Source organism: Myxine glutinosa, chromosome 5, assembly GCF_964187855.1.
Source record: "Myxine glutinosa chromosome 5, kmMyxGlut1.1, whole genome shotgun sequence".
Taxonomy (NCBI): domain Eukaryota; kingdom Metazoa; phylum Chordata; class Myxini; order Myxiniformes; family Myxinidae; genus Myxine; species Myxine glutinosa.
Window position 1 is genome coordinate 70,008,822 of NC_136265.1, and position 15,424 is coordinate 70,024,245.

Here is a 15,424-nt window from a genome sequence, read left to right on the forward strand (position 1 = left end):
CACATCATCGAACCCTAACCCGAACAACTTCCACATGTTCTTCAATCTCATTCTTCCCTCTTGTTATTCAACACAGCTGTTCACCACCATCTCAGATCACAGCCCCCTCAAGACCATGATATTTTCTAACCCTGTTAGCCCCCTTCCCCCAAAGCCCCATTTTCTTTCGAACCCTGTGCCCTTCTCCCCCCAGCCTCAAATTACTATGGACGTTGCCGATGGCAACAATGGATCACCGTGGATTAAAGCACACGTTTTTTTGTTGTGGATGTCCATGGTCCTGCAGTTCTTGTCTTCCATCATTTGCAAGAATGTCCATGTTGTAACGCTGCAATGTTCAGTAAGCAGTAACCAACCACTGGTTTACAACAATGTAAAGAACATCATGAATGAATAAGATAAGGGAGAGCCATGTCTGTCCCGTGTGCATGAATAAGATTAGATAGACCGTGTCTGTCCCGTGTTCCCGTGTGAATGAATAAGATTAGATATGGCCATGTCTGTCCCGTGTGAATGAATAAGATTAGATAGAGCCATGTCTGTCCAGTGTTCCCATGTGAATGTGATGTGTGAATTCCAGCGTCTGTTGCGCTGCACCATCAATGTCCAGCGTGTGTTGCGGTCCCATCAATGTCCAGCGTGTGTTGCGGTCCCATCAATGTCCAGCGTGTGTTGCGGTGTCCCACCAATGTCCAGCGTGTGTTGCGGTCCCATGAAAGTATAGTGTGTGTTGTGGTGGCCCATCAATTTCCAGCGTGTGTTGCGGTCCCATCAATGTCTAGTGTGTGTTGTGGTGTCCCATAAATCTCCAGCTTGTGTTGCGGTGTCCCATCAATTTCCAGCATGTGTTGCGGTGTCCCATCAATTTCCAGTGTGTGTTGCGGTGTCCCATCAATTTCCAGTGTGTGTTGCGGTGTCCCATAAATCTCCAGCGTGTGTTGCGGTGTCCCATCAATCTTCAGCGTGTGTTGCGGTGTCCCATCAATTTCCAGTGTGTGTTGCGGTGTCCCATAAATATCCAGCGTGTGTTGCGGTGTTCCATCAATCTTCAGCGTGTGTTGCGGTGTCCTATCAATTTCCAGTGTGTGTTGCGGTGTCTAATAAATCTCCAGCGTGTGTTGCGGTGTCCCATCAATCTTTGAGCGAACAACGAGATATGGCGGACCATGTGCAGGGTGCGGTGTTGAACCTGTGAACCACGACTGTGACGTCATTCACACTGTTGGTGCAGACATAGTTTGTCAATCTTCCAGCAATCTGCCAGTTTTAGTCACGTGTTTCCTCCTTCACAGATCCTAATATTAAGTAGATGGTATTGATAGAAAACTTACCCTGCGCAGTCAACTTGGTGCAAGTGAACTCTTTTGTTTTTGAAGTGTTTTTTTTTTCTTTGATCGTATATGGCTGCCAGACCACGTGACATAAATTTAAATTCTCTAATATAATTGTTGCATACATCATGCTCAATAAATTTCAAAATGATCAGACTAAGCGTTGCCGAATTATGACGTCATAATTAAGGCACCAATGACGTCATCATTAACATATCCTATTCCCCATGGGGAGTACTTGACAATGAGCCATGTTTCATTTTTACCATGGAGTGGGGTCGGAGATATAGAGGGGCAAAGATTTTCGGTTTTTGCAAGATGGCGCCTTTACCGCTGAACTATGACGTTTTAGGAGTCGCGGAAGGCGAGAGAACGAGGCCATTCGTAGGGTTCGAAGATGGTTTTTTGTAACAGCAAGATCCAGCACACTAAACTCGAACGGAAGTCAGCATGCTTATATAAAGCCAAAAGCCCTCTTCGGAGGGCGTGGCTCCGGCAACCGCGCGTGCGTCACGTCCGCCCAACCACAAGTCCAACAGGCCCGTGCACGTGTATTATGCCCAAATAAGGTAACCGCCACATGCGGTTACCTGCACATAAGGTAACCGCCACATACGTCCCCCCAGAATGCACTCCACGGGCCTATGCGTAGGCCGAGGCGACCGAGGGGCTGGGCAAGTCCTCGGGGGAGGCTGCCGAGGTTCCTCGCGGGCCTCCCGAGGATGCAGGTCACGGGTGCAGTGCCGAGAAGGCTCGAGCGGTGCACGCGAAAAGCGGGTGAGCCAACCGAGGAGCTGGTCAAGGCCTCGGGGGAGGCTGCCGATGTTCCTCGCAGGCCTCCCGAGGATGCAGGGTCGGAGAAGTAGTTGCGGTTGTAGTTGTAGTTGCGGTTGTAGTTGTAGTTGTAGTTGCGCGAGGGTGACGAAGCGGCCGTGCCGCTAACGTCAGCGCGCGCGAAGGTGGCGAAACAGCCGTTCCGCCAACGTCAGTGCGCGCGGAGGTGACGAAGCAGCCGTGCCTTCGGAGGGTCTTGGAGCAGGCTCGCCCCTCTGGTCGTAGAGGAGCCGAGCGCGGTGCACGAACCTCATAGTCATGGCCGTCGTCGTTACCGAAACTCCGGCATTTCGAAACAGCGTTCGAAACTGCGCCCGAAGCCGTGCGGGAGAAGCCGGCGTCACCAGCTTAGGTGGCTTCCCTGGCTAGGGCGTGCTTGCCGTGTTCGTTCGCAGCCCCCGAATCCGTTCGGGGGCAGTCGGAGGTCACCAGTTTAGGAGTCGCGGAAGGCGAGAGAACGAGGCCATTCGTAGGGTTCGAAGATGGTTTATTGTAACAGCAAGATCCAGCACACTAAACTCGAACGGAAGTCAGCATGCTTATATAAAGCCAAAAGCCCTCTTCGGAGGGCGTGGCTCCGGCAACCGCGCGTGCGTCACGTCCGCCCAACCACAAGTCCAACAGGCCCGTGCACGTGTATTATGCCCAAATAAGGTAACCGCCACATGCGGTTACCTGCACATAAGGTAACCGCCACATACGTCCCCCCAGAATGCACTCCACGGGCCTATGCGTAGGCCGAGGCGACCGAGGGGCTGGGCAAGTCCTCGGGGGAGGCTGCCGAGGTTCCTCGCGGGCCTCCCGAGGATGCAGGTCGCGGGTGCAGTGCCGAGAAGGCTCGAGCGGTGCACGCGAAAAGCGGGTGAGCCAACCGAGGAGCTGGTCAAGGCCTCGGGGGAGGCTGCCGATGTTCCTCGCAGGCCTCCCGAGGATGCAGGGTCGGAGAAGTAGTTGCGGTTGTAGTTGTAGTTGCGGTTGTAGTTGTAGTTGTAGTTGCGCGAGGGTGACGAAGCGGCCGTGCCGCTAACGTCAGCGCGCGCGAAGGTGGCGAAACAGCCGTTCCGCCAACGTCAGTGCGCGCGAAGGTGACGAAGCAGCCGTGCCTTCGGAGGGTCTTGGAGCAGGCTCGCCCCTCTGGTCGTAGAGGAGCCGAGCGCGGTGCACGAACCTCATAGTCATGGCCGTCGTCGTTACCGAAACTCCGGCATTTCGAAACGGCGTTCGAAACTGCGCCCGAAGCCGTGCGGGAGAAGCCGGCGTCACCAGCTTAGGTGGCTTCCCTGGCTAGGGCGTGCTTGCCGTGTTCGTTCGCAGCCCCCGAATCCGTTCGGGGGCAGTCGGAGGTCACCAGTTTAGGAGTCGCGGAAGGCGAGAGAACGAGGCCATTCGTAGGGTTCGAAGATGGTTTATTGTAACAGCAAGATCCAGCACACTAAACTCGAACGGAAGTCAGCATGCTTATATAAAGCCAAAAGCCCTCTTCGGAGGGCGTGGCTCCGGCAACCGCGCGTGCGTCACGTCCGCCCAACCACAAGTCCAACAGGCCCGTGCACGTGTATTATGCCCAAATAAGGTAACCGCCACATGCGGTTACCTGCACATAAGGTAACCGCCACAACGTCATAATTATCATTAAAATATTCTTCAGGAGGAGGTGCTCCGAAGGTGAAAATTTTGTGTCAATCGGTCACAAGAATTGCAGAGAAAAAAATTCATACTAATTGAATCAAGCATTGAACTTGCCGAGTTATGACGTCATTATTACAGTACTGATGACATCATCATGAACATATCTTATTCTCCAAGGGGAGTGCTTGACATCAAGCCATATTTCAATTTTTTTTCCATGGAGTGGTTTCCAAGATATAGAGGTGCAAATTTTTTCGACTTTTCCAAGATGGCGCCTGTACCACGTGACCAATGACCGTAATTATCATTAGAACAATTCTACAGGAGGAGCCGCTTATATTCTGAAAATTTCGTGTTTATCGGACCAACAGTTGCAGAGGATTTTCTTTTTTCACACCGATCAGATCAAGCTTTTTACTTGTCGAATTATGACGTCATCATTAACATATGTATCTTATTCCCCATGGGGTGTACTTGGCAATGAGCCATGTTTCAATTTTTTCCATTAAGTGGTTTGGGAGAAATCGAGGTGTAACGTTTTTCCAAGATCGCGTCCGTACCACGTGACCTATGACCGTAATTATCATTAGAACAATTCTACAGGAGGAGCCACTCATATTCTGAAAATTCCGTGTTTATCGGACCAACAGTTGCAGAGGATTTTCTTTTTTCATACCGATCAGATCAAGCTTTTTACTTGTCGAATTATGACGTCATACTGGAGACACCTATGACATCATAATTAACATATATATCTTATTACCCATGGGGTGTACTTGGCAATGAGCCATGTTTCAATTTTTTCCATTAAGTGGTTTGGGAGATATCGAGGTGTAACGTTTTTCCAAGATGGCGTCCGTACCACGTGACCTATGGCCGTAATTATCATTAAAACAATTCTACAGGAGGAGCCACTCATATCCTGAAAATTCCGTGTTTATCGGACCAACAGTTGCAGAGGATTTTCTTTTTTCATACCTATCAGATCAAGCTTTTTACTTGTCGAATTATGACGTCATAATGGAGACACCTATGACATCATCATTAACATATATTATTCCCCATGGGGTGTACTTGACAATGAGCAATGTTTCAATTTTTTCCATTAAGTGGTTTGGGAGATATCGAGGTGTAAAGTTTTTCCAAATTGGCGTCCGTACAACGTGACCTATGACGTCATACTTATCAGCAAAAAATCTACAGGCAGAGGCGCTCCTGTAGTAAAAATTTCATGTCAATCGGATCAACGGTTGCCGAGAAAATGAATTTTTAAAATGCAGACACGGCACACGTACGGCACACATATGGCACGTGTACGCACCCGATTGCTTAACTTCATCTTCGCTTCGCGAGCTTCGACGGTAATAACGGTCCATACTAGGTCTCGCCCCCATGTGGAGACGCCATGTCGTCGTGATCGGTATTCGGTAACCATTTTATTTGTCTGATGTTATCCGCTCAGTTTGCTCTCTGGTTTCATGAGTTTGACGTTTTTAATTTAAGTTCGCTGGACCGGAAGCGCCGTTGTGTGGATTTGTCAACAGGAGTCGTTCCGGGTCGCAGGGCATTCTGGGGCTTCATTTCACTCAGTGAATGAGGATGAGGATAGATGAGGGCGAGACTACCGGAAGTAAGCTGTAACACGTGCCCTTTTGTGGTTTGTTTTCAACGTATCCAATCACGTGACTTGTCGCGAAGGGTGCACTAACCGGAAGTTACGTAGTTCCGCGGACGACCATTCTGACATTTTCATAAAACTGATCCAACATTACCTCATCATCATCATTACAACTTTACAGTTTGATCTGGAATAATTGTTCGTTTTTAGTTTCGAAACAAAACCCGAATGTTTGCAACGAAATCATCGATCTGTGGCGAATCTGCGGATTGGAATGGATTAATTATTTTTTGAAGGACGCTTGAGTGAACTCTGTCTTCACTCGCACATTGTTGTTTGTACTGTGTGGGACTGTACCACACTGTACTGTACTTCACTGTACTTCACTGTACTGTTCGCCATGAATGGAGATGTCTCAGGTGAGGATAACAGGTTGAACCCTCCGGGATCCTCGAGTTTCTCCGATGGAAGGAACTTGGTCGGTCCTGAAGATTCTCACTCGGACTGCAGGTTCAGGATCGCTCGACCTGAGGAGAACAAGTCCGGACACGGTACGTGATGTTTACTGTTTAAATACATTTACACGGGGAATCACACCATGTACGGGTCGGGTTCACTCTTACAAGATCGTGTCTACGTCCTAATCGGGTTCCCTCGAACAAGATCGTGTCGATGTCCTGACCCGGTGACTCGATCCCATTCGCAATCGGAGATCGAACAGACATTTTGATTCCTGATAGCAGATTCGTTAATGGACAAGTTTTATTTATTTATTTATTTGATTGTTTGTTTGTTTATTTATTTTGTATACTAAGTCGAGGCTCGTGCTGGAGCTAACGTACAGAACGTACAATATAGGGAGCGGGAGACGAGAGGGGGAGAGACAGGGAAGCACAACAACATTAGAGAACAGCGACATCGGGAGATCTGTGGAAGGGAGTGGGCTGGGGGAGGATGTGGTCCACGGGATAAACTAGATGGACATTAATGGGACCTTCAGGAAAGGAAACTAAATTTGAAAAAGGTGGGTTTGGGGTGTATTAATAGGGGTAGAAAAGATCAAGGTTTTGTATGGGGGAAGATAAGAGATGGTGGTGAACAGCTGTTTTAAAGACCTGGAGGGAGGAGTGGGATTATAGATAGTGAGGGAGTTTGTTCCAGAGGTTTTTTTTTCAAATTCCGTTTTCTTTCCTGTAGCTCCCATTGGTGTCCATTTGTTTATCCCATGTACCCCGCCCCATCCCTCTCTCTTCCACAGATCTCCCAATGTCCCTGTTCTCCACTCTTGTTATGCTTCCCTCTCTCTCGCCCTCTTGTTTCCCCCTCCCTTTATGATGTTTCATGTGTGTTTATGTTTGTGCTTTTGTTTTTTATGTGCTAGCCCCTACACAAGCCTCGACTTTGTATACAAAAAATAAATTGAAAAAAAGGGCAGAAGGTCAAAGGACAATATCACATACAATACAATCATCAGTTTCCAGCTGGTTGACTTGAAATTTGAATAGAGTCTGAAAATCGGATCATTGAATTGGTTCCCTTATTATCCCCAACGCACTTCCCAACTCCTCAACCCCCCCCCCCGCCACAACTCTAACCCCTTTTCCCCCCACCAAAACTCCTCAACCACACTCCACCCCAAAAGCATTAACTTCCCGCTCCCAACTCCACCCCACCTTTGCTCTCCCTCCCCATCCCCCTCTCAACTCTCAGGTATAAATCCCCTCCCGACTTCAAAGCCGATATATCGGTCCAATACTTGTACATACATAAATGGGGGGACTAAACGTAAAAAGTGCTGTTGTTCTACAATGGTAAAACATCCATGCATATAAATACCAAGAAATAAAAGCATCTCGAAGGCCGTCTTTCAGTTTGTTGCCCTCCTGACAGAAAATACATACGTCTAAATCCACCTTACGGGGCCTTTTCAACATCAACAGGGGCTCCATCATCAGCGATTTTGAAAACAAATAAAACAAGATTAATTTATTTAAAATCTTTCTATTTGCTTTCAGCAACAATTTATACTATTGGGCTTGACACAAACATTTTCAGAGGGAAACGTAGCTTCAATCAATGATTTTCTTACCTGACTTTCAATGCCACATTCATGACCACATGAACAGAGCCACCTGCTACCAATAGATACACCTGAGCACAATATTTGTTATGTAGGTTATGCTTTTAAGAATGACCAGCGCAACATCCAAAAGTTGTGTCCATCTCATCGTAATCATGAAAATATCAAATTTGTCCATAAAAAAGGTCTTTGGCAGCCATATTGGATTTGCCATTTTGCGCGCTTATGAAGCAAAGTCGAGCTTGGCAACAAGCAGATTCAAATTCAGCATACCTAATTCACCCTAGAAAGGTTTGTTGACATCTGGTACTCAGAAATGCCTTTTACTTCCTGGATAATATGCTACTACAATTTCTCATCGTCTATTTTTTCCAAGTTTCGTTAGACTATCTTTCTTGGGCAAACTGCATTTCAAAATAGGCCTCCAAAGATAGCAGCCGACTGCGCATCCTTCGTTGTACAAAGTCCTTCCTTGGCACACCTGTACTCCTATCCACTGACGAGGCTTCCATCTGCAACTTGATGGAGCACTGCTCTCCCCTCTGGGCTGGCTCCCCTGCCTCACATCTTTCTGAGCTTGACGCCGCGGAAAACAAGGCCTTTAATATTGTTGTGGATATGAGAATGTTTTTTTATTTTATTGTTGTGGTAAAATGTTGTTGTAAAAGGTTGTTGTAAAATATCACCCCTCCTCCCTCCGTTTGTGGTTGTATAAAGGTCAAAGGGCGTTCCCGTAGTTAGTCCATAAAACACACATGCAGGACACGATATATCTTTTTTTTGACAGTTATATCCTTATTATGTGTATTAGTGTAAGGCTGTGTCTTCCATTAATTGAAATACTCCATTGCACCAGTGAAAGAAATAGATCCCCTTTCCTTCCCATCCCCAAAATCTCCCTTTCCTTCCCATCCCCAAAACCTCCATTTCCATATTACATCCCCTCTCGTCACTGCTGAGCCCTCGATTCCCAATCACCTCCCCTCCAATAACCGCCATTGACCACGAGGCTCGAGTCGGGGAAGAAAGGCGTGTCTCCACCTCATCATAGAGGGGAAGAGGGGCGTGCCCGCCCGTCGTCATCCAGGGCGGAGCCCGAGGGTCGCGCGACCAACCAGGGCCGAGGTGAGCACCCCGATGGGCGTGTCCAAAACGCCGGCGGCGTAATCGCTGGAGGCGCTATAAAAGGCGCAAACGGAAGTGAGTGTGAGTTGGTCTGAGTCGGTTGCCAGAGGGAGTCGGTCGTCAAGTGAAGAGTGGTGAAGAGTCAGTCAGTAGAGGTGGTGGTCAAGTGGTTGCGTTGGTTGCGGTGAGGAGTCGGTGGTAAAGAGTGAGGGACCAAGAAAGAGTTGAGGGTGTGGACCAACGAGTCAGACAAGTCCTGGGAACGCAGCGGAGGCCGCCGCAGCAAGAACAGCCAAAGGGGGCCTGAACGGCGGTTTGGAGCAGGACCGTAAAGGAACGGCGGCTGCTAAACACGCCGGTTGAGCTGCAGGACCCCCTTGGACCTTTCCTCTCCCTCCATCCATCCACCTCCTGCCTTTCCACCCTTGTTGTATACGTGAGTTTGTTTTGTTTGTTCTGTCCCTGGGTATTTAATTAAGTCTGTAGGTAAGCTAAAATTTGCACTGTGTCACCTGCGTCTTATGTGTTGTAAATAAACTTGATTGCTCCTTTTTGCTTATGTGTGTAAATAGTAAATAAATTCAGTAGCATTTCCAACCTTTTTGTCTTCTTTTTCTTCTTCACATCCGTGTCGCCTTTGTCTTTTCCCTATTGACTAGCTGTGGTGCGATCCGGCCAAAGTCCTGGGTGAATCGGGTGAGTCAGGGATCCTGTTAGGTCGCGGTCATACACCACCGCTCGGTCATCATAACATCTAAACCGCGATCTGTAACAATTGGTGTCTGGGAGTGGGAATCGAGGCCCGAACCAAATTTTTTTTTTAAACGAATAGAGGAAAAAAAAAAAAAATTTGGTCAAAATTACGAGCTGCCGAAATTTGTTTTTTTTAAAGAAAAACCTGAATTTTGAAATCGCGCCATGGCTGGTCAAGGCGATCGAATGCCGGTGGGTGAGCTAGAGGAGGGGTTAGGAGTAACCCAGGATCAAATGGAGGGGAGCAATGAGGAGGCGGTTGAGGGGGTATCAGACGCACAAAATGGCGCTCTCGCGTACGAGGTTTCAGGCACGCAAAAAGGCGCCTCGCACGAGCGCGCGGTAGCCGAGCCCGCTGTATCAACGGGCTTTAACATGCAGCCGATTGACATGCAGGCCCTCATTGCGCAGCTACAGGCAGCTGTACAGATGAGTATGGGGAGCCAAATTGAGCGATTGGGTGAGCGATTGGAGGGCCAAATGGGGGTAATGAGGGACGAAGTGAGGGGTACCGGTGAGGGATTAAAACATGGGTTAACGGGGGTGGAAAATAGAATGGCTGCCCAGGAGAATCAGTTAGAGGGGGTGAAAAATGGGTTAATGGGGTTAGAAAATAGGATGGAAGACAAATTGCGGGAAATAGGGGAACAATCTGCCAGGGAAATCAAACGAATGGGAAACCAGATAGAGGAGGTGCAAATCGGGTTAGAAAGTAAACTGGATGCTCAGAGGGATGAATTGGGACAGATGAGGGTGGCATCTACAAAAGAGATGGGGGAGATGAAGGAGGAGATACGACGAGGTGTGGGTGAGGAGGTTTCGGGGCTACGCGAGGAGGTAAAGCGAGGTGAGAAGCGTATGGAGAAAGAAGTGAGGAATAATACGGCTAGGTTACAGGGGGGCATAGAGGATCTGACGAAGGGAGTAGAACAGCTGACAGTCGGACAAAGGGAACTAGCGGACCAAGTGGAAAAGAACACTGCAATAATCGGGGGGTTAAAAGCGACACAAAAGGACATAAAAAATGAATTAATAGCGACACAGAAGGAATGTCAGATGGTACATGAGGGGTTGACGAAGAAGTTGGAAGAGGTGACAGAAGTAATAGAGACGAAGGACCGAGAGGTGAGGACGCACATAGAAACGGTTAAAGTGGCGTTAGAGGAAGAGATAGAGGGGGCGCACAGGGAGATGAAGGAGGTAAAGGAAAAATTAGAGGAGGTGGAAGAGGGGGTGAGTGAAATTAAGAAGAGACGGAGGGAAACTAAGAGGGAGATAAAGGAGGAAGTCATGGAATATGTACAAGGTCTGTGTTCAAATCATGATGAGGTGCTCACTAACCAAATAAAAAGTTTGCAGGTGGCAGAGGAGGTGCGACGACGAAGTACGGAGGTGAGTGGCAATGTATATGATGTGAGGGGAGATTCAGTCGGCTTGGGGGGTGGTGTAGACCCGGGTGTTCGTGAGGGACCAATGGTAAGATGTATGACTGGTCCGGAGTGGATGGACAGGGGAGGTGTGCAAGGAGGTTTGGCTATGGGGAGTGAGGGGGGTGCTGGTGAGCAAGGATGTGGGGGTATGGCGTGGGTAGCGGGTTGCGGAGGGGCGACCCAGGCATCGACACCAGGAGGGGTAGTGTTTGGAGGGACGGGGGACGCGCGGGAGCCCCCCGGGAATAACGTACTGTGGGAGCCCGAACGGGTTGGTCCCGCGTTGATCCCGCAAGGAGTGACGCGCGGGGTCCGACCTTCGGGCGCCCACAAGGTCCCACTCGCGCCGTATGACGGCAAGAGTGATTTGAGGGCGTACCTGGCGCAGTTTGAGTACGTGTGTAAAGGCAACGGTTGGAATCCGGACGAAGGTGGAGTACACCTGGTGGGGGCACTGCGCGGTGCGGCGGCGGAGGTGCTGACGGCTTTACCACCGGGTGCTCTCACCCTGCCAGCTCTCCGTGCGGCATTAATTAATCGGTTCGGCATTGAACAGCAAAGCGAGCTTGTTAAAGCCCAACTTGCGCAGCGAAAACGCAAGCCCCAGGAGACCATCGGGGAACTTGCTCACGATATTCGCCGCGCGGTCGGGATTGCACACGCGGACATGGCAGCGAGTTCCCAGGAAAGCCTGGCGCTGGATCACTTTATTCAGGCCCTTCCGGATCTGGAGCTCCGGCAACAGCTCGCCATGTGGCGCCCGCAAACCATGAGTCAGGCGGCCGACGCTGCAGCCCGTTGGGAAGCAGCGAGGCCCCTGGCCCGGGGAGGCGAGCGCCACGCAGTGGCGGTGCGTCAGATGGGGCCCGTGATGGGGGGCGGCCCCCCAAGGGGGCCCGCCCCCGACGGGGGCCCTGACCTGGAGAGCATGGTCCGGAGGTTAGTGGATCGGCGCCTGGCGGGACCTGGACCATGGCAGGCGGCCCCAGCGGTGGCACCCGGTAGTCCACGACAGAGTACCCCAATTCGGACATACAGGGGGGGGAATTTGGAATACCGGAGGCAAGCACCTTACCAGGTGAGGTGCTATAATTGTGCTCGGATGGGTCACCGTGCATGGGAGTGTCGAGCTCCGCGCCGGGACGTTTCCCGCCAACCGATGCCCTCAACTCCGCCCCGTATAGATCGGCCTAGCCGACCTCAGACACCCCCCCGCCAGGGCCCGGGAAACTAGAACGTGCCGGGCATGCAGGGCGGTGTTCGGCAGTAGGGGATGGGGAGAAGCCCTCGTTGACGCGACAGGTCATTCATTGTGGCCGAATTGGGACGGGTAGTTTGACAATTCGGTGCAAAATTGCCGGCGTGGGGGTAGACGCCGTGGTGGACACGGGAGCCAGCGCCACAATCATCAGCCCCGTGGTCCTTAATTCGAGTGCAGACGGCTGGGGTAAAATCCAGCGTCTGGAAAATCATAGTTTGCAGTTGGCTACCGGGGCAACGGCTCCGATCATAGGGCGTGGTTTTGTGACCCTCAAGTTGGGATCGGTAAAGCAAGAGATAGAGGTTTGGGTGGCGGAGGTGTGCGACCCATGCTTAATAGGGTTGGATTGGTTGACTGCCAGCGGTTGTAAAATCGACTTGAGTCGGGGGTCCTGCGATGGGGAGTGGAGGAGCTACCATTGGAGGGGGTGAGCACGGCCGAGAGGGTGGAGCTGGAGGCTCCTGAGGCCGTGACCATCCCTCCAGGGGCCGAGGCCATCGTGCCGGCCCGATGGTCAGCTCGCCCGACATGGCAGGAATCCTGCGGCCTGGTCGAACCGGTGGCAGCGCTATCTATACCTGGTTTAATCGTGGGCCGTACCCTTGTAAAAACGGACGGGCCGGTGGTGGCCGTCCGAGTAATTAATATTAGCACAGAACCACGCACTATAGTGAGGGGCACGAAGGTAGCTGGCTGCACCCCAGTTAGAGAAGTCGCGTCAGTGAGGGGCGAGAACGTCCAGCCGAGCCGGCCCCAGGGGGAGCCTTCAATAAGTTCTAGGAATTGGCCCGATCCCATTTGCGAGATGGTAAATCGTAGTAGTGTAGAGTTGGGAGGTACCCAGAGGGAGGCCTTACACAAACTGGTTGGGTCCCATTTGGACCTCTTCTCCTTGTCCACCGAGGATATTGGACGTACGGGCCTGGTGAAACATCAGATCCACACCGGTGAGGCCCGGCCTATTCGTCAGGCCGCCCGACGGCTCCCTTGGAGCAAGAGGGCGGAAGCTGACGAGCAGGTTGAAAAAATGCTCGACGCAGGTGTGATCGAGCCCCCGGGAAGGCCTTGGATGTCACCTGTTGTGCTGGTCAAAAAGAAGGATGGGACCACGCGGTTCTGTGTGGACTATCGCCAGCTAAACAACGTGACACTCAAGGACTCATATCCCCTGCCAAGAATTGATGACACCCTCGATGCCGTTGCGGGCTCAAATTGGTTCTCGACTTTGGACCTCAAGAGTGGGTATTGGCAGGTGGAAATGGATAGGGCAGGGAAGGAGAAAACGGCATTTTCCACAGGTAAGGGACTGTATCAGTTTACTGTGATGCCGTTTGGTTTGTGTAACGCCCCCGCCACCTTTGAAAGATTGATGGAGCATGTACTAGGCGGCATGCCATGGCAATCATGCCTGGTGTACCTGGATGACGTCCTAGTACATGCCAAAACGTTCCCCCAGGCAGTAGCTAATTTGGACCAGGTGTTCGGGTGCCTCAGACAGGCAGGGTTGAAGCTGAACCCGAGTAAGTGCACTTTGTTTGCAAGAGAGGTGGCCTATCTAGGTCACGTGATCGGCCGCGAGGGGGTAAAAACGGACCCAGACAAAATTAAAGCGGTAGAGGAGTGGCCCGCACCACGTACCATCAAGGAGGTGCGGGGATTTTTGGGACTCTGCTCCTACTACCGGCGCTTTGTGGCGAAATTTGCGGAGTTGGCCCGTCCCCTCCACTGGCTTACGGAGAAGGGGACGCGATTTAATTGGACACGGGAGTGCCACGAGGCCTTCCAAAAATTGAAGGGGTGTCTAACATCCGCACCCCTTCTAGCTTACCCCACTAGTGACGGGGCATTTACCCTGGACACGGATGCGAGCCAGGAAGGATTGGGCGCAGTTTTGTCTCAGACACAGGAGGGCGTGGAGAGAGTGATTGGTTACTATAGTCGGGCCTTAAGTAGGCCCGAGCGAAATTATTGCGTCACTCGCAAAGAGTTATTGGCCATGCTGGCTGCCATGAACCATTTCCACCCGTACCTGTACGGGCGGAAATTTTTGGTTAGAACTGACCATTCCTCCTTGCAATGGCTCCTTCGGTTCAAGGAACCGGAGGGCCAAATTGCAAGGTGGTTGGAAAAGTTGCAGCAGTACGATTTTGATGTGGCCCATAGGGCCGGGAAGGCCCATGGTAATGCGGACGCACTCTCTCGGCGTCCTTGTCTGGGGGAAAACTGTAAATTTTGTGCGAGACACGAGGAGAGGGAGCAATTGGGCGATTCTGCCCCGATTCTCGTCGTCCGGGCAACCCGGGTGAGAGGGCCAATTTTGCCACTAACCGCGGACGAGGAATTTGGAGATTTGGCATGGAGCACGGCCCAGCAGGAGGATCCTGTCCTGGGGCCAGTGTTCAATTGGGTCAAATTGGGGCAAAGACCAAAGGGGGAAGAGGTCACCCCCCTCGGGGCGCAAACAAAGGCGTATTGGGCTCAGTGGCAGACCCTGGAATTGAAAGGCAACATCTTGTATCGCAAGTGGGTGGAGGTTCCCTCTGATAGAACTTCCTGGCTGGTGATAGTCCCTGACAAATTCAAGAACGTCATATTGCAACAGGTGCATGGTACCCGCTCCGGCGGCCATTTGGGCAGGACAAAGACAATATCTCGGGTCCGCCGGAGGTTCTATTGGGTGAATATGGGGCGCGACATACAGGACTGGTGTCGGAGATGCGACGCCTGTTCTGCCAAAAAGGGACCAGCACGGAGGATGAGGGCCCCCCTTCAATTACATCAGGTGGGGGCCCCCCTTGAGCGGGTGGCTATGGATATTCTAGGACCGCTGCCTCGCACCCGCCAAGGTAATAAGTATATCCTCGTTGTAATGGACTATTTCACCAAGTGGCCGGAGGCCTATGCCCTCCCCAACCAAGAAGCAGGGGTGGTAGCACAGGCCTTCGTAGAAGGATTTGTATGTCGGCACGGGATTCCACAGGAGCTGCACACCGATCAGGGTCGAAATTTTGAAAGTCAATTACTAAAAGATGTGTACAGACTCCTGTCAATTCGAAAAACCAGGACCACGCCCTTGCGGCCACAATCTGACGGGATGGTGGAAAGGTTCAATCGAACATTGATGCAACAACTGGCATTGTTCACCACCACCCGTCAGGATGACTGGGACGAACATCTCCCGTACCTGTTGATGGCCTACCGAACTAGCCAGCACGGGGCCACCGCATGCAGTCCAGCGTTGCTTATGTATGGGCGGGAGTTACGGGCTCCCGCCGACTTGCTATGCGGTCCCGTGCCAGACACCACGGACACACCGCCGAGGGAGGGTTACGCACGTCACCTGGAGGAAGGCATGGAGCGGGT

At 51.3% G+C, this 15,424-nt stretch overlaps 1 protein-coding gene across 1 annotated transcript in view; it reads left to right on the forward strand.

The window, feature by feature from the left end:
* LOC137427463 (uncharacterized) overlaps positions 1 to 15,424 on the forward strand; it is an 87,006-nt gene that overhangs the window by 57,338 nt on the left and 14,244 nt on the right. The window contains exon 8 of the mRNA XM_068116987.2: positions 5,709 to 5,963. Coding sequence (XP_067973088.2) covers positions 5,709 to 5,963 — 255 coding nt within the window. The remainder of the gene's footprint in view (positions 1 to 5,708; positions 5,964 to 15,424) is intronic.